The following is a 26,155-nucleotide window of genomic DNA, read 5'->3' as shown; positions in this document are numbered from 1 at the left end:
CGACATGACAGTACCCCGTCTTCTACGAGGGACCCCAGGGCCCTCAAGACTCATAGGACCCGGCTTGTCCGGATGACGACGGTGAAAAGAACTGACCAGCCGATCCGCATGTATGTCTGAGGCTGGAACCCAAGACCTCTCCTCTGGACCATACCCCCGCCAGTGCACCAAATACTGAAGAGTACGGCGTACTACTCGAGAGTCCACTACCTTGGCGACCTCGAACTCTAACTCGCCATCCACCATGACTGGAGGTGGCATAGGCATTGTGTCCACAGAGCCTACCACCTTTTTCAATAAAGCCCTGTGAAACACGTTGTGTATCTTGTACACTGCGGGAAGTTCCAACCGATAAGCCACTGGGTTAATAATGGCAGAAATCCTAAAAGGCCCAATAAACCTTGGACCCAGTTTTAAAGAAGGGATTTTGAGTTTTATGTTCTTCGTAGCTAACCACACCCATTCACCCACACACAGGTCCGGACCTGGCACGTGTCTACTGTCAGCCACCCGTTTGTACCTGGCACTCATGCTCAACAAACGCTGTTTCACCCGCCTCCAGACTGATGACAATTGGGCTCCTAGCTGATCCTCCTCCGGGACACCCCCGGAGTCACCCTGACGTAAGGTACAAAACTGAGGATGTTGACCGTACACACAAAAGAATGGAGACTCTCCTGATGACTCTTGGCGGTGATTATTTAATGCGAATTCGGCCAGAGGAAGGAAAGTAGACCACTCCTCCTGGTTGTCGGACACAAAGCATCGTAAATACTGTTCTAGATTTTGGTTCATGCGCTCAGTTTGTCCATTAGACTGTGGATGAAACGCCGATGAATGTGACAACTTGATCCCCAACCTTGAGCAAAAAGCTTTCCAAAACCTCGCCACAAATTGCGTACCCCTATCAGATACTATGTCAGATGGTACTCCGTGGAGTCTGACCACCTCCTTCACAAATACCTGAGCCAACGTCTTAGCATTGGGCAAAGAGGACAACGCCACAAAATGCGCCATCTTTGAAAAACGGTCAACCACCACCAGGATGACCGTGTTCCCTGCCGAGGCTGGCAAGTCAGTGATAAAATCCATGGAGATTTCTGTCCATGGCCTATTGGGTACCCCCAGAGGCTGTAGCGTGCCAGCAGGACGGGTTCGGGGTGACTTAGCCCTAGCGCACGTGATGCAAGCTGCCACGTACGAGACCACGTCCTGCCGGATTTTGGGCCACCAGAAACGACGCGATACCAGCTCTAAGGTGCCCTTCACCCCTGGGTGACCAGCCAGTACCGAATCGTGGTGTTCCTTCAACACCTTAGGCCGAAGATGCAGGGGTACAAATGATTTGTTGGCGGGAAGTCCTGGTGGTACCTCCTCTTGGGCCTCGGCAATCTCCGCCTCTACCTCAGTCGTGAGAGCCGAGACCACTACCCCTTTCTGGAGGATGGGTACCGGCTCTTCCCGAGGTTCTCCCCCCGGAAAACACCTAGACAAAGCATCCGCCTTGGTGTTTTTAGCCCCGGGACGGTACGTCACAAGAAAATTGAAACGAGTAAAAAACAATGCCCAGCGAGCCTGCCTAGGAGACAGACGCTTGGCCGACTCCAGGTAGAGCAGATTCTTATGGTCGGTGATAACTGTGACCTGGTGAGCCGCCCCCTCCAAGAAGTGTCGCCATTCCTCAAAAGCCAGTTTGATGGCCAACAACTCCCTGTTGCCGATATCATAATTCCGTTCGGCCGACGACAACTTCTTGGAGAAGTAGGCGCATGGATGCATCTCGCTCAAGGACGAGCCTTGAGACAGTACTGCCCCCACTCCCACCTCCGACGCATCAACCTCAACCACAAAAGGTTTAGACACGTCTGGTTGCACCAGAATGGGGGCTGAAGCAAAACTATTCTTCAGACGCTCAAATGCACGTATAGCCACATCAGGCCAGTTCGCCAGATCGGCACCCTTCTTTGTCATGTCCGTGAGCGGTTTGGCGACAGTCGAAAAGTGTTTTATAAATTTCCTATAATAATTCGCAAACCCAAGGAACCGCTGGAGTGCTTTCAGACTCTCCGGCCTCTCCCATTGCAACACCGCTTGCACCTTAGCGGTGTCCATTTTAAAACCAGCTGCGGACACAATATATCCCAAAAAGGGCAACTCCTGGACAAAAAATAAACATTTTTCCAGCTTAGCATAGAGCTGGTTCTCCCGGAGCAACTGTAACACCTGCCTAACATGCTGCAAATGAGTGTCCCGATCGCTAGAATAAATGAGGATATCATCCAGGTATACAATCACAAATCTCCCCAGGACATGAGCAAAGACATCATTAATAAAATGTTGGAAAACGGCAGGCGCGGTGGTCAACCCAAACGGCATAACCAGACTCTCAAAATGACCCTCAGGAGTGTTAAACGCCGTCTTCCACTCATCCCCCTGACGGACCCTTATGAGGTTATACGCCCCCCTGAGGTCCAGCTTGGAAAACCATTTTGCCCCCGCTACCTGGTTGAACAAATCCGGGATCAACGGCATTGGGTAGGGATCACGGATAGTAATCTGGTTTAACTCTCGGAAATCCAGACACGGGCGTAACCCCCCATCTTTCTTCTTAATGAAGAAAAACCCCGCGGCTACAGGCGAGGACGAAGGCCGGATGTGACCTTTACTCAGACTCTCCGCGATGTAGTCTTTCAGAGCTTGTCTCTCAGGACCAGAAATATTAAACATCCTGGCCTTAGGTAATTTGGCCCCGGGTTTTAACCTAATAGCACAGTCATAGGCTCTATGTGGAGGCAGTTCTGAGCAACCCTTCTCAGAGAAAACATCCGCGAAATCCTGCAAAGCCTCCGGCAGGCTGGGAGTCACGGCGGACACACATGTGGCCAAGCAATTGTCTTGGCAGAAACCACTCCATTGTACTATGTCCTGAGTTTTCCAATCAATTACCGGGTTGTGCCTGGACAGCCATGGAAAACCCAGGACCATTTGAGCTGGGAGATTACGGAGGACCCTACATGTAACCGACTCAGAATGTAGGACCCCAATGTGGAGTTTCACCTCTGCCACAAACTCAGTAATCTCCCCTTGAGGGAGGGGAACAGCATTAATGGTCACCACCTGTATGGGGTGAGGAAGTTTTTCAATCTTAAACCCGGCGGTGTGTGCAAACTCCTCATCTATGAGATTGGTGGCGGAACCGCTATCCACGAACACTGATATAGGTAGCTCTCTGCCGGCGACAATAACCTTGGCAGGGAGCATACATTGAGATACCATCATGGAGGATATGCATACGCTCAGTTGGGTCTCCTCCATACCCTCTGAGCTTAACAGTTTTCCGCCGGTGTGACCCTCTTAGGTAGTACCGGGCAAACGTTAACATAATGACCACCTTTACCACAGTAGAAACATGCTCCGGACTTCCGGACTCCCGGAGCGCGAGGCTGAACCTGTGCCACGCCAGCAATCTGCATAGGTTCAGGGGACTCATCTACTTCAACCACACCTGCACCTCTGTTTTCCCCCAGAGGTAGCGTCTCCTGTGCCCCCTGACGAAAACGGCGATCAATACGTATCACCAAACTCATGGCAGACTCCAATGATGCCGGAGTCTCATACATCAGGAGGGCTTGTTTCACCCTCCCTGATACCCCATGAATAAACTGGCTCCGCAGTGCTGGGTCATTCCACTGTGTGTCTACAGCCCAGCGGCGAAATTCCGAACAATAGTCTTCTGCCAAGCGCTCCCCCTGGCGGAGGGCGCGGATTTTAGATTCCGCTAGAGCCAGTCGGTCAGGGTCATCGTAAATGAGCCCGAGGGCAGAAAAAACATTATCGACCGAATGAAATGTAGCAGAGTCAGGTGGTAAGGAAAATGCCCATGCTTGGGGGTCACCACTCAGTAATGACAACACCAGCCCTACTCGCTGGGCCTCATTACCTGAGGATATTGGCCGCATGCGGAAGTATAATTTGCAGGCCTCCCAAAATACGACAAATTTGCTGCGATCGCCTGAAAATCGTTCTGGCAGCGGAAACTTCGGCTCTGCACCGATACCTGCAGATGCCGTTTGCACCTTTGCTACTACCAGGCCCTGCTGCTGAACTGCCCCATTCAACTCGGAGACCTGTATGGACAGCGCCGCCAACTGGCGGGTTATGGAATCTAATGGATCCATGGACTCCTGAAAAAATGTGGGCCGATTATAATGTCACGGGGGCTTAGTTCAACAAAGGCTGAAATACCCGGGGCCCCTGTGGTGTCCCTTTACTAGGGGAAACCCTGTCTGACCCTCAACCCAGGGTTTTTGCTGAAGGTGCAAATGCCTGAGCCTCCGACCTTTCCTTATCTCCTGCTCAGCCCTGCACTTAACCCTCCACCCTCCACCCAGTGAGAAGTCACCACCAAAGCTCCCACACAAATAATGACAGACAGGGAGAACTTAAACTGCACTGCGCCGCACACACACAGGAATAAACAGTAATGTGAACAGGGCACAACTAAACACAAATATGGGAAGGAGAAAGGATAACGACGGATCATACGACACCAGATATGAATCTCTCTCTCTTGAACACCTCCACTCCAGACCGGAACCACTTGGTATGAAACACAAGCTATAATCGGCGACGCCCATAGGCCAGCATGACTATTTAAAGACCGTGGGCGTGACTAACCATCCAACCTGGTCTCCAGCAGGATTAACCCCCGAGAGCCTGAAGATCAGGCCGGCGCCACTGAGGCTATAGTGGCTGGAGGTGGAACTACCTCTGCCTGCCGGATGCTGTGGTGTGAACCGCGTCCGACATGACACATGGTTCGGGAGGACCAAAACATTTTTTCAAGTATTATTTGGCATGTTTATTAAATAATTTAAAAGAGATGTGTGACTCTTATCCTACTTTGTATATACATTCACTCAAAGTGAAATTTTAAGTGCCATGATTCTTTAAAAAAAAATTGTTGGAAAGACTTCCTACCACTGCACACTTGAGTTCTTATCCCAAAGAGCCATCCATAAGGAATTAATAAGGTTTATAGTGACAAACATTCCTGCATAATGAGTAAGTGCCCTCTTTGTGAGCCAGCTGAAGTGTTACAATGACTAATTCCTCCATGATAAATGGCACATCTTATTTAATGCTGATTACTTATAACTTCTAAACATAATTTTAGGTATATATTATACATTTTTAATTATTAAAGTGCGTTATCTTTTTTCAGAAATGAAGTTAGAAATTAGGCCACCAGGTAAGCAATATTTTTTTAAGATTATACCAAATTGACTTTTCATAGTATATGCAATTTTTTTTACTAATTAATCAATTAATTATTGTAATTAATTGAAAGCAAATATAATTATTGTTTATAGATGTTCCTGATACAAGAGTACCATATATATCTGCTCCTTCTGAAGAGGAGGCGATCATCGCAGGTACGTGAGGAACCAGAAGATGAATTTTTCACACTGGTCATCCAAATCCAAACTATGCCCTATATAGTTCTCACTTCCCATGTCATCTGTTAGGTTTAGTTTCGCAGCCTGTAAACAATACATATAACGTTGTTCGTCATGCATAATAAAGTAGTATCTATTTATTTATTCTAAGAAATCATACTTCCTCCTCCTCTTCCGGAAGTGAAGAAACAAAAGAGAGGTACATAAAGAGTACAAGCGTAATAAAAGCATCATTAACAGTCATTTAAACTATGAGATCTCATTACTAAACATAAAGTCATCATACTAAAGTAATGTGTTACCACATATGCTATTTCATGGCTAATATCATGGTCCCCATAAAGCAGTTATCTCATGATTTTCAAGGCCTGAAAATGGCAAGATTGCTACCTTTTTTTCTTTTAATAAAGATTGTGATAGGAAAAAAGAAAATGCAATCTTTGCCAGTAATATATATATATTATATATATAATATAGCACAAAAACCTGATATAAAATAGGTAATTATTTGACAATAGCTTCCCTTTAAAATGTTATGACATATTACTAGGATATGACACAACAAACATTGTGATTGGTTGGGATCTGACCTTGGGGACTTCACACCAATTCTCAAAAGAAAATGGACAGAGAAGCATTTTGAGGTTTGTGGGTGTCCGTAGTGGTTAGATACCTCCAATCAGGAAGCAATACCATATGCTAGCAAAATGCTATCACTTCCTGTAGTCGGTAAATGTCTACTAGCTGTATTAATCATTTGATTTTTTATTTTGAGAGGTCATTATTTCTACTAAATTAGAATGTAATTAATACTTTTTATCCTCCTTAGCTCCTAAACCAGGCGCAAAGGTTATCAGAGATGTCCCAGATATCGGAGAGGAAGTCCCACCATCTAAAAGTAAGATACCTGATGACAGGATGGGTGTTTATAAGTATGTATACTGCTCACAAAAAATAAAGGGAACACTATTCCATTTGCAGCAGGCTGATTGTGTTCCCTTTATTTCTTGGAGCTGTATATATATATATATATATATATATATATATATACTCATGTATACACTGTAGAATACATCATGTTTGGAATTTAAAAAAAGCACAATCTCAATGTATTGCAGTTACCAGAGTGAATATTTCACTCTTATTTCAATGTATTTTTTGTATACAAACTATGTTTAGTGTACTTACTGGAAGTTGTGTTATTTGGTTGCTTTTGTCTGTGATGTGTGTTTTTTGTAGTGCCTTGTTTCTGACATTTACTGGTAAAACATCTTTTTGTGACATATCGTGTGTCTGTTGAGTTCACTGCTATAATTAGTAGACATCTGCATTCGGGGAAAGCAAAGCGAACTCATTGATATTAAAATATTCTTACTGCTATTATTGTGTTAAAGTTTCTGTAGTTGGAAAGAAACAAAAAGTTCCAGCAAAACCTGCTCCTTCTGCGCCAGCACCTCCCGCTAAAGGTAAATGTTAAGGATCAGAATAACTTCTTAACATGGCCAATACATTTAACAGTAAACTTTGCTTGAGCTCAATTTTACTAAGAAGGAAGAATCCCAAAGACATAACATCAAAAATGGCTGCAAAACTAAGTATCTAAAACATTGTTTGGGAAAATACTCTCACTGGATGTGCATCTTCTTACTTTTCGTTTTCTGTTTTGTGCTTCTTTATGTGGGTGGGTGTATTCTAAACTTCTATATTGTTTCTATGTCTGTCTGTTCTGTCTTTTCTTGATGTACAGTGCTCCAAAACTACCTTGAACTATGTCACATTGTGGTTGTGCTGTGGTGAATATGATGAAAGAAACATATGCTACATTATTACATATCATATAACTTGTGAGCATTATGTCTGTATTTTTATGTGACTATTCTTCTTTTATATTAAAACATAGTCTTTTTCTTTATTATCTGTCATTCAATCTTTCTATGTGTAGAAGTTTTTTTAGTATCTATCTATCTATCTATCTATCTGTCTATCTATCTACCTATCCATCCCATATCAGACCTGCCATTATGATTTTCCAGGTCATTATGAGTTCATAGACACCAAACATGTCTAGGTTGTTTTTTATATAAGGCTAGTTTCACACTAGCGTTTATGAGCACAGCGACGGCCTGCGCACGGCCGCCGCTAAGCCCCGCTCCCTGCCACGCCTCCGCCGGTAGCTCCGCCTACCGGCGCATGATGCTGCATGCGCCCTGCGTCCCCTATCTTTATCACTGGGGGTGCAGGCCGTGCGCAGTATGCGTTTGGTGGCGCATGCACCTTTTTGACGGTGCGCCGGCGCAACCAAACTGCAGCAGGTTGCGTTTTTGGCGCAGGTCGGCGCACCGTCAAAAGGACGCATGCGCCGCCAAACGCATACTGCGCATGGCCTGCGCCCCCAGTGATAAAGATAGGGGATGCAGGGCGCATGCAGCGTCATGCGCCGGTAGGCGGAGCTACCGGCGGAGTCGCGGCAGGGGGCAGGGCTTAGCGGCGGCCGTGCGCAGGCCGTCGCTGCGCTCAAAAACGCTAGTGTGAAACTAGCCTCAGTGGTGAAAAAAAATCCAAAATTTTTTATTAAAAAAATTGCTTCATTTTCCGAGACCAGTAGCATCTCCATTTTTCATGATCTCGGGTTGGGTGAGGGCTTATATTTTGCGTGACGAGCTGATATTTTTAATACTACCATTTTGGTGTAGATACCATCTTTTCATCACCTGTTATTGCATTTTAATGCAATATTGCAACAACCAAAAAATCTAATTCTGGTGTTTTGACTTTTTTTCTTGTTACGCCGTTTAGTGATTGGATTAAATTTTTTATGTTGACAGATCGGGCGATTCTGAGCGCGGTGATACCAAATATGTGTATATTTCATTTTTTATTGCTTTATTTTGAATGGGATGAAAGGGGAGTGATTTGAACTTTTATTTTTTTATTGTTTTAATATTTTTAAAACCATTTTTTTACGTTTGGCATGCTTCAGTAGTCTCCATGGGAGACTATAAGCTGCCATAACCCAATCGGCTCTGCTACTTACACTTGCAGGCGATTATTAGATTGCCTGTATGTAGTAGAATTGCTGACTTGCTTTGCTCGCCGACCACCGGGCAGCATTCATAGAAATCCGGCATTCACAACCATAGAGGTCTGCAGGAGACCTCTAGTTGTCATGCCAACCCATCGGTGACCAGCGATCACGTGATGGGGTCACCGGATGGGCAGATTTCTTACAGCATTGCTGGAAGTGCATGCTAAATGCCGCTGTCAGAGTTTGACAGTGGCATTTAATGAGTTAATAGCCATGGGTGGATCGCAATTCCACCAGCGGCTGTTCTGGGCACATGTCAGCTGTTCAAAACAGCTGCCATGTGCCAGGAAAGATGTGGGCTCACTGTCAGAGCACACATCAAAGGGGGAGACACGACATGTGCTGTACTAGTACAGCACATGTCGTGAAGGGGTTAAGGAGCAAAGTATATGCAAACACTGAATATATGAGATCTGAAATTCTATCTATCTCATATCTATTATGTATCTATCTAGCAATCTATCTATGCATCTTTATAAGTGTGCAGATACCGTTCTTGTTTTCACAATCTTCTTTTCAGACCATTGCATTGTCTGTGTACTTTTTTATCATCATATTAACTGAGAATTTTCTATTGTGTGTCTAAAATATGTGAATATATTTCCTAGTTAAGCACAGTCTTTTCCTTATTTCTTTGTAATCTGTGAATTTGTCTATTTATTTTGTTTTTATCCTTCGGTTTGTCTGTCATTCAATCAATCAATCAATCAATAAGTGAATCTTTTTAATATCTCTCTACTGAGAGGATTTTGTTGAGCAATTGTTTTGCTCAATCTCATACTAATGTATTTCTTATTGATCTATCTCATATTAATCCATCTATCTAATATCTATGTATCTGTCTATCTCTGTATGTCACCACTATCTTTTCTGATTTTTTTTATCTATCTATCTATCTGTCTGTCCAGGGATGGACTGGAGCACCTTGGGCCTATCAGGGTATAATATAACTTAATATAGATCTTAATTATGTAGCAGGGGTTGAGATATCCACCTTCCTAAAGAATATAAAGTAGCCCACTCATAGAATATAATGCAGCCCTCATATATTATAATGCAGCCTTCATAGAATATAGGGTAGACGCCCCCCAGAATATAATGTAGCCCCCCTCATAGAATATAATGTAGCCTCCCTCATATAAAATAATGCAACCCTCATATAATATAATGCAGCCCCCTCACAGAATATAATGCAGCCCCCATATAATATAATGTAGCTCCCTCATATGGTATAATGCAGCCCCCCTCATATATTATAATGCAGCCCCCAAAGAATATAATGTAGCCCGCTCATAGGGCACAATTGAGCCCCATCATAGGGTACAATTCAGTCCCGTCATAGGGTATAATGCAGTCCCCCTCATTGGGTATAATGCAGTCCCCCTCATGGGGTATAATGTTGCCCCTCTCATAGGGTATAATGCAGCCCCCTCATGGGGTATAATGCAGCCCCCCTCATTGGGTATAATGCAGTCCCCCTCATTGGGTATAATGCAGTCCCCCTCATAGGGTATAATGCAGCCCCCTCATAGGGTATAAGGCAGCCCCCTCTCCACACCCATGGGGGCATGGGGAAGAGTGAATATTAATTTCTCTTTAGCAGTGGGGACAGCCTTTAGCCGCAGCAGCCAGCTTCTGCCTCCTGTCACCCATTGCTGCTCCGCAGGCGCCAGGCGGGCTCCCCTGACTCATGGTCCCCATAAAAGCAGTGTGGTGTGCCGTTTTTAGCAACCTGCAACTGGCTGGGGACCCCTGGAGCAGTGGGGGCCCTATGCAGCTGCCGGCCCTGTATGCCAGTAGGTGTCAGTGCCTGGGCCCACCAGAGAATCCTCTGGTTCTCTGGTGGGCCAGTCCGACCCTGTGTCTGTCAGTCAGTCTATCTAAGATCTATCTATTATCTATCTAATATCTATCTATTTGTCTGTCGAATGTCAATCTTAAATTATATTAAAAATTTTGTGCTGTGTGTCTAAGATTTTGAACATAAACCTTTCTTAGCAAATGAGCTCCATTAATCTGTCCGTTGCATCTACTCTTCAGCTCTTTGTAAAATATACTGACTGAGTTGATAATACATTATTACCACGCAAGAATCTTCTTGTCACTAATCACTCTTCTTCTCTGCATCTTAGTTATTTTTTTTTGCAATGAAATTGATTTCTTGTAACACAAATGCATATTTTTAAAGTCCCTTCCAAACCAAGAAAACCAGAAGAAGTGACAGTTGTTGCGGTATCCAAAAAGAAAGAAGAGTATTATGAGGTTCATGGGGAACCTCAGCCAACTTATGTTGAAGAACCTTATGCTGAAGAGGAGGAAACTTATGAAGAATATGGCAAGACAGAAGAGGTTTACGAGAGACACGTTTACGAAGAAGAGAGACAGTATTATCAAGAACAGGTCTATGAGAAAAAGCAACAGTATTATCAGGAAGAAATGTATGGAGAAAGGGAACAATATTATGAAGAAGGTATATTGTAATTCTGTTATGTGTTTTATGACCGAAACCATCTTGTACTATGGTGTTGTCTGTTGTTATAGGTTTAGAACACTTTTACATCCAGAATCAGTATCTTAGAAGATAGGACGTGTATTATATAAATATATACAGTATATAGAGAATGAGAAATACATACTAACTAATATAATGAAACCTAAAGGTATTAATAATACATCTCATTAGTATAAAACATCTTTACATTCAACTTTTTTTTCTAAAGCCTTTGAAGAGGAGATCCCTGAAAGGAGGATTGCACCCGGAAAACCAGGAGCACCTGCAGGTATATACCCTAATATTAGTATGCTATAAAAAGATTGAGATTTAGACAGTGTACTTATTGTTCTAAAGGGTAAAAGCACAAATGGAAACCAAATATAATTTTTTTACAACAGAGAGGAGGCTTGTGGATGAACAGTTTGGAAGAAGAGCTGTGACCGTAGAAGAGGAAGCAGGCATCTGGAGACAAGGTTTCTCTATGGCTTTTAACATTTATAATCCAGTTGTAAAGGAGCTGTCCTGTGGCTCAAAAATTAAAGGGAATCTGTCACCCATTTTTAGTGATATCATGTAAAGATATCATTCAATTGTGTGTCACATAAGGATTCTATTAGGACTTTTGATTCCCCCTGACCCCGCACCTTTGAAGCATAAATACCTTTTTTATCTTGGTTGAGATGTATGTAAACTGCCACAGTCCGGTCCTTTGTGCGGGGCTTATTCGCCTCCCTCTCCTCGTCTTGCTGAGCGTAATTTCATCTGTGAATATCACAGGCGCTGTAGTTTTTCCATGCTTGCGCATTGAAAAGGCCTCCGGCACTTGGCAGTATGCTTTGCCCAACTGTGGCCAAAGCATATAATCGGTACTGCGCATGTGCCGGTATTTTTCAGTACGGTCTATGCCCCGGAAGTCTTCAACTGCAGGACACTCTTCCTGGATGCCGGATGCATGCCGAAAAATACCAGCGCATGCGCAGTACCGATTATATGCTTTGGGCAAAGCATACTGCGCAAGTGCCGGAGGCCTTTTCAATGCTCAAGCGCGGAAACACTACGTTCTTCTTCCTACGTTCACGAAGAAATGTGTAGAGCAAGACAGGGAGGGGGGGAGGCAAATAAGCCCCATCCATCGGACCGGACCGCGGCGGTTTGTATACATCTCAACCAAGATAGAAAAGGTATTTATGCATCAAAGGTGTGGGGTCAGGGGGAATCAAAAGTCCTAATAGAATCCTTATGTGACACACAATTGAATGATATCTTTACATGATATCATTAAAATGGGTGACAGATTCCCTTTAAAGTAAAAATCAAAAATACTTTGAAAAAGCTTTAGTCATTGTTAGATATAATTTTCTAGAGGAAATAATTTTGAGGCTACATATTGAATTCCAAAATCGGTGCACATCTTCCTCCTTTGTATTTTTTTGGTGGGATTTATTTTTCTTCTATGATTCTTTGGACCTTCCATATTGAGAGCAGATGAGCTGGAACATGTCCTCTAGCAGAGTGAGCCAAGGACCAATAAGGGGACTGACGATCAAGCTCGGCCTGGGTGTTGGAGCCCCATCTATCTGATATTGATGATTTTTCATAAGAATAGGTCATCGATATCATAAGCCAGATAATCCATTTAACTTTTTTTTTCATCCCTGGAAGACCCCTTTAAGTGTTAGAATCCATTAAACATTTTTTGTATCCCTGGAAGATCCCTTTAAGTGTTGCTCACATAGATGGTTTTGGTTGCTAGAATTATAATTAATCATAATAAATCTTAAATATAGATCTGTTATCAGTACAATGTATTCACTTCTGATTTTCGTTTTAGATCTATATAGTTTTCTTTATAGATAAGCTAAATTCAACTTTGCAATCTGATTTGTTTTCTATAAATTATCTTTAAAGGGCAAGAAAAAGCCAAGCCAGCACTGGTTCATGAAGAAATCGAAGCGAGAAGAAGTAAGTTATTCAATTCATTCTCCTTTTTTTTCTCCTAATTAGCCGTTTGGAAGCAAGTAGTTGTCACAAAGGATCAATACCTTACAGCTAAATCCATCTGTTCTACAACATTTACAATTAGCCTTCGCATTTAGAAAAAAAAACCTTTATTGCCAGATTATACTTCAGCAAATAGCGCACATAATTGCTGAATATACACGTTATTTTTTAAGTACAAGCTCGGCAATGGGCAGTCTCAGAAGAAGAGGTTCCTCTTTCCATGCGTAGAAAGCAACAAATAACATCTGTAAAAGGTATGGGGAAGGGTATTGCAAGCATTGATAAATAATGGCAACAATAATGCTAATGCAATACCAACACAGCCATTTTTTCAGCTGGCTTGTAGATATTTTACCTTTTTTTAAGGAAACTTTTAACATTTTAGTCAGCAGTAGAAGAAAAAAATAATTTGTATGCTAAACTTATTTATTGTTTATTAATTAGACTTATTAAGGTGAGTTTCCAACTGACTAATATGCTTCTTGCAATCCTAATGCGCTAAATAAAATTCATTTTTACTGTAGAAATAACACATATAATATAAAAACATAATATTTTATATTTGCTCATGTTCAGTGGCAGAAAAAAGAGCGGCAGGACAATTCGCCTATCCTCAACAAGCAGAAGAGGCTGACGACAGCACCGGTATGTCCTCTAACTGTACTACATTATTTATAACATTTTTTTCCCATAACTGTTCTTTATATCTGTTGTCTTATGTAAATATATATGAATTCTTTAAAGATCATGGGTTAAATACAATGTCTTATACATCCTATAGTTCCCACTGTATATGAGAAGATGGTTGTAGAGGAGAAACGGGCTATTTCTATCTCTAGAAAAGAAGAAATTTCAGAAGGTATTAATAACAATTATTTCCTTTTTGCTGAAAGTGAACCTAGGCGCTACAAAAAAAAGCATGTGTTAAGTGTTTCAATATCTTTAAAGTGCCAAAGGTTCCAAAGAAGGCCATACCTGAGGCCAAAGTACCAACTACTCTTAAAAAGGAAGCCATACCACCACCTAAAGGTATATAGACCTACTAATAGTCTATATACATTGCGCTTTCTTATTCACCTTGCTTATTATTCAGCTAATTTGTCTTTCAAGCAAGCGTTGCCTCATTATTTGTGCTGGCTTGTTAACAAGCTCTTATTTGTATTGGTTGTTTAATGTGTTGATACTTATTGCCCCAAACCTTACTTTTCAAGCTGCCGAAAAAGTGTCCGTACCTGCTTCTAAAAAAGAAGACGCTCCACCAGCTAGAGGTATCATAGCTTGAGCTTTCTATATGATGTTTGCAAGTGTTACTGTATATTTATGTTCTATCTACATTTACATGTCTGTATGTTATATCCTTTATACTTTTGTCTTACGCCCTCTTAAAAAGTAACTACCTCGGAAAGGGTTCTAATCTTCCTTTTGTTTTGTTTTTTTCTTGTCCAATTATATCATTGTCGCTGTATAAAGAACACCATTTGTAATCTTTACACTATTGATGTGTTTGCTGTTTGTTTTAATACTGTACCATATTATTGGTATACTTCTTTATTGCTTTTGCACTTACTTATGGCTTTATAACCACCCCTTCATCTTCTAATTGATCACTTTTGCATGCATGCCCAAAAGTAGGGAAATTTACACAAATAATATATTTGTAGTTCCTGATGCAGCCAGAAAAGGAGTGCCAGAAGAAAAGGTGCCCATAGCTGTATCTAAAAAGGAGGCTCCAACTGCCAAAGGTATAGTATGACCATTGTATACATCTCTTATGTATTTTGTAGTTTTCTTATGAGTTAAAAAGAAAAAAGCATATAAAACACCTAGAGCAAAAAGTAATTATTAAGTACATGTCTTTAGTGCCTGAGGCTCCAAAGAAAGCCATTGAAGAAGAAGCGGCATTCATTCCTAAAAAGAAGCCCTCAGCAGAAGGTATCTTGGTGCTCCTAAGCTTTCATGTATAAGATGTTGTTTAATGTATTGCATTTTTCTTCATTACAGTATGTCTCTTTAATTTATGGTTTATATGTTTGTGCTGCCTGTATTCTATGTCTTACTGTGTTTGTCCAGGAATGTTTCAAGCATTTGTTATAGTACACATAGTCATCTTAAGATGTATATTTAATATACCAGAAATACCAAAGAGAACCTTTATAGAAGAGAAAGCAGAGGCTGTCCCTAAAAAGGTGGCACCACCTGGCAGAGGTACACAACAGCTTTAGGGGAAAGTTTTATTATTATCAGATTCTTATATTTGCTTGGTCTTGTCTTTTATTCATTTATTCGTTTGTTCATCCATGTGCGTGTGTTTTATCTAATGTGGTGCTTCAAAAACTTTTTGGTACTATTTTTATTCTTTTATTATAATTTTCTTTTATTGATGTTTTAAATCTCATTCTCTGTTGCAGCTAACTCTTTTAAAGCTTTTCATTAACTACTTTCTAAGTAGAATACCTATTTGCCTATTTTTAAATAATATTCTGTAGGGTGAAATACAGATTAAAAGCAGATTATTGCTCCAATTGCGCACCACCATGGAAAATAGTTGCAGTCCTCAAGTTTGTGGGAGCTTTTAGTTTACATTAATACTTTACTAAAACAAATCTCAGAGAGGGCTGGTAATGGCAGAGTCAAAGGACAAGCTAAATTAGTCCACATGGGATTGCCCTGGCACTATTAGCTTCCAAAAATGTATATGAGATAACAAAAAAGTAAAACTGCTAGTGATCTTTTTAACTGTACAAAAATTAAGCATGTTTGTCTGTTTTTCTTGCCAACCCTCGAAGAACTATACATATGCTAACACCATGGTGGAGGCACAATGAGCATCTTTGTCAATCCCACCCAAGACATAGCACTTACCAAGTTTAGATCAAGATTTTCCAGAATACCAAAGGCTTAGGTTTGCCTGAGGCTGACACGGGCCATACCTAAAGCATTATAATTGATGTGTTTTACTAACTCATCTGCTTAGTCCACTTAATAATCAAGCAACTACATAAAAACATTTTCCCTCTTTAATCTCATATAAATAACATCACTTTGGTCTATAAATTGATTTGGACTCATCATTAGAGTTGATTGAATTTTTCAAAATTCGGTTCCGATTACGATTAGCGGCGAACATTGTATTTGCAATATTCGTCGAACAAAGCCGAACGTCATTGGAGTTAATGGGAGTAGAAATGACCGAATATGTTCGGAATTGATCATCAAACATAAATTCGGCACAGAGAGGGCACCAATATGGCACGAATACAGCAAATTCAGATTCAGCGACTGATTCCGAACATTTTCGCTAAACTCTACTCCTCATTTGACCACTAGTTGAGGTATATAAAGACTATATTTCTAATCTATTTAAAGTACCAGAAGCCCCAAGGAAGCCAGTCCCAGAGGAAAAGGTGCCTGCTGCTCCCAAAAAGGCAGAGATACCTCCAGGCAAAGGTATTTTTAGAATAATATATATGTTTAACAATCAGCCCAGCTCATATTGCCCGTGTTAATATAAGCACTCTTTGTGAATCTTTTTGTAACATGTTTTACTTAAGATATGCTTTTTTTTCCTGTATGTACGTTCGTAACAATAAGTATACTGTTTGGCATGTCTACATTTTAGTGTAGTCTTCATATGTCACATTTAATGGAATTTGTTTGTCTAAAATTGTATTAACTATTAATTTATAGTCAATCCATCTTGTAATAAAAAAGAAGTATTACTCTTTTACTCTTTTAATGTAGCAAACAAAAATCTTTGTTGGAACATAAGGCATGTTGTGTATCATTGGGTATAAATGTATGCTACCCGTCTTTTCTGTTCTTCCATGATTCTTCTATATGACATACTCTTGACATCTTGTGTTTAACATTGTCTCTTAAGAATGAGTTTGTGCCATGCAATGCAACTTCAATGTATGTTATTTAAATGTATTTGAAGTTCCTGAAGTGTCAAAGAGACCTGTTCCAGAGGAGAAAGTACCTGTTTCTGTTCCAAAACGGGGAGAGGCTCCTGCTGCAGGTAACTTGTTTGTATAGATATAGCCAAACATGCAAGGCATAGTACGTCATTGTGTTGTGTTAAGCCTTACTGTACATTGTTATCTAGTAAGCATGCCACATGACAACTCAGATTATCATATCTCTAAAGTGGCTGGTGTCCCAAGGAGAGAAGTTCCTGAAGAAGAAGTCCCAGATTTTGTACCAAAAGTAGACGAAGTTCGTCCATCTAAAGGTACAAGCTGCTCACCAAAGAAAAAGAAAATCCTAACAGCTTCTAAGCAGCCATTTAAAAAAAGCTAAGCTTTTGTGAATGTACACAATTCTTTCTATTAACACATTCCTGTACTTATCACATAGAATTTAGTATGTCTTGTGTACTATTATTTGTCTGTATGTAATCCTTTTGTAGCAATAATTATAATCAGTGCAAAATGAGAATAGAGGACGTTTTGCAGTTCAATCTTGCATTTCAAGCTTCTAAAGTTAAATAATATTCTTTAAGTGCCTGCCAAACCTGCACCAGAGGAGAGAGTTCCTAGTTTCTTGCCTAAAAAAGAAGAGGCTGTGCCCGGCAAAGGTATCACTCTTTATTCTTGTCATTGGTCTTTCTTTGTATTCTGTGTCATGTTGTAGAATTTTGATTTTTTATTTGTACACAACCTTGGAATGCATTTAAGTGATAACTTCTTATATCAGATTGTGAATGTGTCAAATTTAAAATGAAAAAAAGAAAAAGATTGGTGTATACAGATCTAGAAAAGGTTGACCTGACCCAGAAAACATGGCACTGGGACACCACAGATGAAAAAACTGTAATTCGGCACCTAATTTAACATCAGTCTATAACTTGTGCAATGTTATATTATCTTAAAAGGAATCTGTCAGCAAGATTTCACACCAGCAAACTATTTACATGAGCATGCAGACAAGTCCAGCAATACCTTTACATTGCCAATCTGTTCCTGCATTATTGAGAAATCAATAGCTGAATTGATATGCGAATGAAGCTGAAAATCTAATGCAGCTCTTAAGCCTCTGTCACTCCAGCTCTATTTCCCGCCCAATGCCACGTTCTTTGGCTTGAATGACAGCCTCTATGCTGTGTTATCTCAGGCAAATGAGCCCTCAATCAAGCAGTCTGAGGTGGTATTGGGAGGGGAATAGAGCTGGAATGACAAAGGCTTAAGATCTCCAGAAGATCTTCAGCTTCATTTGCATATCAATTCAACCATTGATTTCTCAATAACGCAGGAACAGATTGGAAAAGGTATTGCTGGACTTGTCTTTTAAAGAGTTACATGCTCATGTAAATAGTTTAGGTAATGAAATTGTGCTGACAGATTCCCTCTAACCTTTTTAAGTGATATAACCTTGTGTGACAGGTTTTCAAAATGGTGCTTGAGCAGTAATAATCTTTGCTAAATCTGTAAACTTAGAATTGTTATAACTGTATGTTTGCATGCATGTGTATATATATATATTTATATATGCATGTCTATATATATACCTTACAGTATAGATGTGTCCTTTTATTCTTTTTTTTGGCTCAATATGTCCCATGATATGTGGCAAAATATTAAAAAAGTTGTATGTTGTGATTTTCAGTTTCAAGTTTACCAGCCTTAAAAAAGAGTGTATTTTGTGATGATTTGTCAAGAGATGTCTACGCTATATGTGTCTATGTCTTACCACCCAATGGTGCTGATGTAAATTGTTGCATAGGTTTTGCCAGCATATTGGGAAATTGTATTGAATATCTTTTGTGAGAAATTGTGAGTCCTTAATGAAATTCAAGAAAAAGTAACGGAGAACGCGTCTTGAGGCTAAAGCTGAAATGTATCTTAGTTGAGATTTTACATGATATCTGACACGGCAATAATATTTTTAAAGTGCCAGAAGCACCAAAGAAAATTCCTGTACCTGTTTCTAAAAAGGAAGAGGCTGTTCCAGCAAAAGGTAGCTTGACTCAGTAATTTAATTTGCAAAAATAAACCAAATCCTCAGTAACTAGACTGGTGGCATTGCTTGTGGTCTGCAGGGTCATCCTTGTAATAGCCATATTCTAGCGCTCTAACAAAACTGCATATTTTAAGTAAATTTCTTTACAACTCCATTACATTAAAACCTAACATAATATACTTATGCTGTAGTTTTTTAAGATACAAAAAATGGAAAAAAAACACAACTTCTGCATGAAAATAGAAAAAAATATAGTTTGATTACTAATAAAGGTTTGCAGTATGTTGCGTTTAGTAGACATTGTCATTCATGTTGCATCTTTTGTGTGCATTCCTCTTTTTTCTGTCTCTCTTGGTATCCACACATTTTTTCATGCTGCTATTTAGAAATAAATATCCTATCCGTGTGTCTTAAGCCTAGCTCCATCGAAAATAATAGAGTGATCACAGTATTCTTTTACTATTCTAAAGTTCCTGAGATGCCAAAGGTTATTGCTGAAAAGGTACCTACACCAGCTAAGGTACCTAAGCCTGTGTCTACAACAGAAGAAGTTGCTCCACTCAAAGGTATATGTCTTGGTTAAGCTTGTGAAGCATACAATATTCCTCTTCTTAGATGTGGTCATTACATGTGTTACCAGTGTATGTATTACTATGTGTGTTTTATAAGTTGTGAAATTTAGTAGGTGTTTTTGTCCAGTTATGTCTAGTGATTATGTTATTGTTTTGAAAGTCTAAATGTCCATGCGTGTTACTGTGTCTTAGTACCTGAAGCCATAAAGAAAACTAAAATTGCTGGAAAGATGCCAATAGCTGCTCCTGAGAAACCTGAAGTTCCTCCAGCAAGAGGTATATGAAATAGCTTACGTATTTAACACGTTGCAAAGCTATTTTTCCAATTATATTAGACAGCTAATGGTGCAAATACTAGTGAGCAACCCTATACCAATCACTACCATGTAAACATACCCATTAAACAAGTGTCTTGTAAAATTTGGAAAATTAAGAAGCACTCCTCCCATAAAAGTTTTTATCCTCTTAATATATTGCAGTAATCATATTACAGAGCACAGTGCACTTACAATTGCCCATTTTGCCTTTTTTACCAAGCTAATTCTTCTCTTCTCTCTGCTCTATAAAGAAACAGGAAGTCTCTTGTCCCTGCATTTACCATTCCCCTCTTCATCTTCACCTCCTGACCCAGCTGCTCTCGCCTTCCCTTGATAGGGACTTTTACAGTGACCTATGACTCATACAGGGAAAATTGACCTCCTCTTTCTACATAGAGCGTAGAAGGATCCAGCTTGTCAGTTTTTAAACACATGATGGGATAGATCTAATGGAATAGAGTATAATTATCTGGGCAGAAAGGCAAAATGAGCAATTGTAAGTACACAGTGCTATATCATTTGATGATTGCAATATATTAAGAGTATACAAATTTTGGTGGAAGGAGGAGTGTTTCTTTAAAAACTTACTGATGCATTTTAATAAAAAAAAATCTGCACTGATGTCTTGTTCTCATATTATCCCCCTGGTTCTAGCAGCCCCTCTTCCATTCTCATCCTTCTTGCAATTCATTAACAAGACCCGTCTCCATCTTTATCTCTGCATCAACCATGGTGGAGAAGGGGGCTTGCTTAGTTGAAGAAAGGAGCCAGCTAGACATTTCCCTACACCATGTCACAAATGCAGAGAGGAGAGAAGTGCTTTGCCAATGTTGATGCAAAATCATAAATGGAGCTTTTGGACTATTGAAACAGCACTCAGAATACTGGTGTAGATTTCACAAATAAAATTCAGTAGGTTTTATTAATTATTTAATTAGTCCTTTTGCTAAGCATCTAACACCACTCGACAACCCATTTAAAGGGAATCTGTTGCCAGGATTTTGCTACCAATCTGACAATAACCTAATATAGAGACTGAGATCCCGATTTTAGCTATGTCTTACAGGGTTCCTTGCTGTAATTTTGATAAAATCACTCATTTATCATCAGGATATTATCGCTATAGTACACTTGTTACCATGTAATTCTCCATATTCATGAGCTCTGTGTAACCCAGTTTCCAAAACTGATTTGCAGCTTTCTGCCTATGCACAGTGTACACAGAAAGCTGACATTCATTGGTGTGGGTGGGGTTATACAAAGCTCTGCTTTTAGAGAGCCAGTATAGATCAGCAGCGGATAAAATGGGAATTTTATCAAAACTGCAGCAAGGAGCCAAGTAAATGATACATTGCAGGAATTAGAGTTTCTGCCTCCACATTATGCTTCTCTCAGATAGGGTACCAAAAACCTGATGACAGATTTCATCTTAACAATATTGATTCCCAATACTGAACGTGGCTTAGGAAGTTGTGTAGCACAGAGTTCATGGTCTCTAATTGTTTGGCTTATTTTACTAGTATTGTGAAGTTACCTGTTCTGTGTATGTCTACCAGTGTGTTCAGAGTGTGCTAGTTCTGTTTTTCCAAAATGTTCTTATACAATACTCTTATGTTCAAAGTTCCTGAAGCACAAAGGAAACCAGTTCCCGAAGAAAGGATTCCAACAGCCAAAGGTATAATGCTCATGGGAACAAGCAAATTCTTTAGTCTTGTACAACAACAAAAACATCTCTTGTGTTTATCACAGTGTTCTTCCTTGTCCCTGTTTATATATTTTAATTTTTATGCCTGTGAACCTTTTGTTGTGTATGTCAAGTCACGTACCTTCCTGTTAATGTGTCTTTAAGTGCCTGAAATTGAAAAGAAACAAGAAGCTATGATACGAATTGCTTCGAAAAAAGTTGAAGCTCCCACTCCAGCAGGTAGATTATGCCTCTGAAGGAAAATCAGAGTTTTATTAATTAATTTTTTGTTCTTCACAAATGTAACTTGTTTGTGTCTTTGTACTGTGTCCTATATTCTTTATATGTGAAATTAAAACTACTCTTTAAAGTACCAAAGAAAATAAAAGAAGAGGAAAAACGAGCTATAACTGTTGCCAAGAAAGAAGTGACAACTCCAGTTACAGGTATAATATTTAGGTCTCCTAGGAGGAACAGTGCATTTTAGATTAGTAAAATTTATAACATTTTCAAATAAAGTGTAACTGCACTTTAGAAAACTGAGATGTGACACATTTTGATGAGTGAGGGTCTGACTGCTGAGATCTCCACTAATTACTCTATGAAAAGTCTATAAGCTGATCTTCAGTCTTGGAGAAGAGCTACATGTAGTTTATCACTTTTGCTCCCTACTCTCAACATCCTGCTCTTCACCCATCTAAGCTCAAGACATTTCTCTGTTACATATAAAAAGTTTTCTGAAGGTGCAGTTATACTTTAACATCAGGTATTTTTTCAAAATAAGCCAATTGGGTAAACAATAGTGCTAACTGTAATGTATATTTTTTTAAATGTTAGTGGCCTCAAGAAAAGTTCAGGAAGATCTTGTAGTTGAGGTACATGAGGAGAAGCCAGAACTCATTGAGCCCACTGCTTACAAACAAAGAGAAGTATATGAAAAGGTGTATAGAAAGAAAGAGGCTATCTTTAAGGAGCAGATTTACCAAGAAAGAGAAGAAATCTATGAGGAAGAAGTAGCTGCCACTGAAGAAGAACTGTATGAAGAGGAACCAGAGAGAGAAGAAGAAGAGATCTATAGAACACAAAAGTATATATACGAACAGCATGAAGAAGAAACCCCTGAAGAGCAATATGAAGACGTATCTGAAGATTATTATGTTGTTGAAGCTCCAGAAGAAGTTTATGAAGAAGTTGCTCATGAAGAAGAGCAATATGAAGAAGTAACATATGAATCCAGAAGAGAGGCATATGAGGAGGAGCAAACCTATGAAGAAGAAGTGTATGAAGAAACTGACACAGGAATAATAGCAGAAAAGGAACGCTTTTACCAAACAATTGAGAAAGGTACTGGTCTTACCTCACTTTATGTCATTGTATTTGTCATCTTTGTTTTCTCTTTGAACCTATCTTTTCTGGTTACACATAAAAAACACTGCAATGTCAATAAAACAAAAATATAATCATTATGTAGTAAATTAAAAAAATGATTGTCCAGCATTGGAAAATAAAAAAAATAATACCATAGAAATGCCATTGACTGTCCATGAGCAGTGTCTAGTATTGCGACTTATCGCCAATTAAGTCAAATGGGCTAAGTAATGGACACTGCCCAAAGACATAAATTGTACAATTTCTGGAAAAAAGCCAGCCCCTTTTTCATGTCTTTCACAACTTTATTTAAAGTTAATAATGAAATTATGTTCTATGAACATTCAAAAAAAGTTAAATCTAATTGAAAAAATAATTTTTTCAATGTTATACATGTTTACAACTTTGTTGCTGTTTTAAAGCACCACGAAAACCCGCGGCTGTTGTGATAGAAAAGAAAGTAACCTTAACTAAAAAAGATTTTCAACAAGCAAAAGGTACAGCAGTCAGCTGTGAAATGAGTGTACTTTTTGTGAATTTTGTCAGTATTTTTGTCTTTGTATGTCTTTTTCTTGTTTGTCGAATGTGTTAATATTTTATTCTTCTGACTTACTGAATCTTTACATAATCTTTTTAAAGAACCAGAAATATCTAAAAAAGTTACTTCGGCTGAAAAGGTCACAACTATTGTTTCTAAGAAAGAAAGGGTTTCTGTGCAAAAAGGTATTTTATGATTGCAAATTCTTTATGTGTTGTTTGTATGTGCCATTTGTGTTTGTTTCTTTATGTTTGTGTGGTGCCTCATATAGTATATTGTTTTAATAAATAGAACCAGAATTAGTTGCATCGGTTGAAAAAGTGCCCATCGCTGTTCCCAAAAAGGTCCCACCAGCTAAAGGTATATACATCTTGTTACAGGTTTACTTTACATAAAAACATGTACCATAAAAGATAAATTGAGATACAAAATGATAATTTACATAATAGTAAAAATATATTTCATAGTTTATAGCTTTGTAATATATTGCTCTATATATATTATTAGCACTTACATAGTTTATACACTATATATGTTAGATTATAGTGAACAACTAGGAAGGCTATCTATTCAGGCACATCCAGTGTAGTTTTGAGTTTGAGTTTTTTGTTGTTGTATGTTTTATGTCTTTCTTATACTCTTGAAATATCTTAAGTCAACTAATCTCTTTAAAGTGCCAGAAGAGCCCATGAAACCTATTCCAAAAGTAAAAGCAGCTATTACTGTGTCTAAAAAAGAAGAAATGGTGCATGTTGAAGGTATATTAGCTCTTCATATTATCAGAAAATCATCCCTTTCCTTTTAAACGTTATCTTCATCATTGTCTTGTTTCTTGTTCTTTGTTGTTTGTTGTAATTATTATCATGTGAAAAATTCTTAAGGTGTTTCGGCACCTTCATCTTCATAGCTAACCAAACTTTTTATTTTCATGTAGGAAACAATATTACATGTTGTTTGTCCAGTAATTTTATCTTTTAACATCTTTAGCGGCTAAAAATTGCAATATTTTTAAAGTTTCTAAGGACATTAAGAAGGCCGTTCCTGAAGAAAGGGTAGAAGAGGAAGCACCAAAAGTAAAAGTGCCACCTGCAAAAGGTAGTTTAAAATGTTGATTATGCAGTATATACTTTATGCAGAGTATTTTTTTTTAAATGATAAAAATTAATTTAACGTTATATTTAGTGAACATAACCAGAACAAAGTGCTTAACACAGTACAAATTACAATATGTTCAGGGTAAGTTTATTTCTAGTACCAATTTCACCAGTTCTAAATAATAGCATATGTATATGCTACATATAAAAGCTTTTTCCTTCTTGGTGCATGGGCAGCGTGTCAGATATGCATTTATAAGCTATATTTATATAATTCACATTCCAAAAATATAGAATTTAGCCATTTTGCAATTTATTTGCACTATACAATATTTAATTAAAACCTTACTGTTTTGGAATAGTTCTTTAACAGGCTGGTCCATGGTGGGTCATTTTTTTTTTCTTTTTAAGTTTGCAATTTATTTAAATTCTATTTATTTATAAATTGTAAATTCTAACAATTATAGTGTAGCATAAGATACTGAACAAGTAGTCAGTCAACGCATTAAAGGGAATCTGTCAGCAGGTTTTTACTACCACATCTGAGAGCAGAATGGTGTAGGTAAAGAGAAGCTGAATCCAACATTGTCGTTGTATCGCTTAGTCTACTGGGTGCAGCCATTCTGACACAATCAGAGCTTTTAGATTTAAAATGAAGTAGAGCTCAGCAAGCTAATCCCACCCACTCCAAGCTCTCTATCTACAAAGTCCATAGACAATGAGGTGCCTATCACAGGATGGGGTATTGTCAGACTAGTCCAGTAATGTTAATCTCTTGATAAATCCTTCACAGTTAGTAAATAATAGCATGCACTTTGACAAGCTACAAATCCCTGAATTCTGTGTTTCAGCTTTTTCAGCCTGCTGTCTTTAGATTGCATGGCAAATACCTTCTTACAGATTCCCTTCAATTAAAGCATTTCTTAACAAATGCTGAATTGATATGTATAAGTTTAAACAATATTTTAAAGGGGATCTGTCACCCCATTTTATCCCTGTCAGCTGCCGGCACCAGCATTAGGGGCTTATCTACAACATTCTGTAATGCTGTAGATAAGCCCCTGATGTAACCTGAAAGATAAGGAAAAAGAGTTAGATTATACTCACCAAGGCGTTCGGTCCGGTCCGATGGGTGTCGCCATCCCGTCTGGCGCCTCCCATCTCCATACGATGATGTCCTCCTCCTTGCTTCTCCCTTGGCTCCTGCGCACGCGTACTTTATCTGCCCTGTTGAGGGCAGAGCAGAGTACTGCAGTGCACAGGCGCCGGACCTCTCTGACCTTTCCCGGTGCCTGTGCACTGCAGTACTTTACTCTGCCCTCAATAGGGCAAATAAAGTACGCCTGTGCAGGAGCCAAAGGAGAAGCAAGGAGGAGGACATCATCGTATGAAGATGAGAAGCGCCACACCAGACCGCGTCACCCATGGTACCCTACCACGCCGCCCGGTGAGTATAATCTAACATGTTTTTATTATCTTTCAGGTTTCATCAGGGGCTTATCTACAGCATTACAGAATGGTGTAGATAAGCCCCTGATGGTGGTGGCCACAGCTTATAGCGCTAAAATGGGGTGACAGATTCCCT

At 39.4% G+C, this 26,155-nt stretch overlaps 1 protein-coding gene across 1 annotated transcript in view; it reads left to right on the top strand.

Moving 5' to 3' along the window:
- Positions 1 to 26,155, top strand: part of TTN (titin) — a 295,687-nt gene that overhangs the window by 130,955 nt on the left and 138,577 nt on the right. Inside the window, exons 102-132 of the mRNA XM_073577613.1 lie at positions 5,225 to 5,251; positions 5,373 to 5,435; positions 6,289 to 6,357; positions 6,854 to 6,925; positions 10,733 to 11,014; positions 11,265 to 11,324; positions 11,437 to 11,511; positions 12,947 to 13,000; positions 13,213 to 13,293; positions 13,616 to 13,684; positions 13,821 to 13,898; positions 13,988 to 14,068; positions 14,251 to 14,307; positions 14,701 to 14,781; positions 14,900 to 14,971; positions 16,406 to 16,486; positions 16,977 to 17,057; positions 17,187 to 17,270; positions 17,541 to 17,615; positions 18,929 to 18,994; positions 19,468 to 19,563; positions 19,762 to 19,845; positions 21,508 to 21,561; positions 21,736 to 21,810; positions 21,942 to 22,016; positions 22,408 to 22,914; positions 23,361 to 23,435; positions 23,578 to 23,661; positions 23,768 to 23,836; positions 24,151 to 24,234; positions 24,491 to 24,571. Of these exons, the coding sequence (XP_073433714.1) occupies positions 5,225 to 5,251; positions 5,373 to 5,435; positions 6,289 to 6,357; positions 6,854 to 6,925; positions 10,733 to 11,014; positions 11,265 to 11,324; positions 11,437 to 11,511; positions 12,947 to 13,000; positions 13,213 to 13,293; positions 13,616 to 13,684; positions 13,821 to 13,898; positions 13,988 to 14,068; positions 14,251 to 14,307; positions 14,701 to 14,781; positions 14,900 to 14,971; positions 16,406 to 16,486; positions 16,977 to 17,057; positions 17,187 to 17,270; positions 17,541 to 17,615; positions 18,929 to 18,994; positions 19,468 to 19,563; positions 19,762 to 19,845; positions 21,508 to 21,561; positions 21,736 to 21,810; positions 21,942 to 22,016; positions 22,408 to 22,914; positions 23,361 to 23,435; positions 23,578 to 23,661; positions 23,768 to 23,836; positions 24,151 to 24,234; positions 24,491 to 24,571 (2,892 nt within the window). The remainder of the gene's footprint in view (positions 1 to 5,224; positions 5,252 to 5,372; positions 5,436 to 6,288; positions 6,358 to 6,853; positions 6,926 to 10,732; positions 11,015 to 11,264; positions 11,325 to 11,436; positions 11,512 to 12,946; positions 13,001 to 13,212; positions 13,294 to 13,615; positions 13,685 to 13,820; positions 13,899 to 13,987; positions 14,069 to 14,250; positions 14,308 to 14,700; positions 14,782 to 14,899; positions 14,972 to 16,405; positions 16,487 to 16,976; positions 17,058 to 17,186; positions 17,271 to 17,540; positions 17,616 to 18,928; positions 18,995 to 19,467; positions 19,564 to 19,761; positions 19,846 to 21,507; positions 21,562 to 21,735; positions 21,811 to 21,941; positions 22,017 to 22,407; positions 22,915 to 23,360; positions 23,436 to 23,577; positions 23,662 to 23,767; positions 23,837 to 24,150; positions 24,235 to 24,490; positions 24,572 to 26,155) is intronic.

This window comes from Dendrobates tinctorius, unplaced genomic scaffold, assembly GCF_039654945.1.
Source record: "Dendrobates tinctorius isolate UK_male_01 unplaced genomic scaffold, ASM3965494v1 ptg000056l, whole genome shotgun sequence".
NCBI lineage: Eukaryota > Metazoa > Chordata > Amphibia > Anura > Dendrobatidae > Dendrobates > Dendrobates tinctorius.
This window is presented reverse-complemented; position numbering and strand designations above follow the sequence as displayed.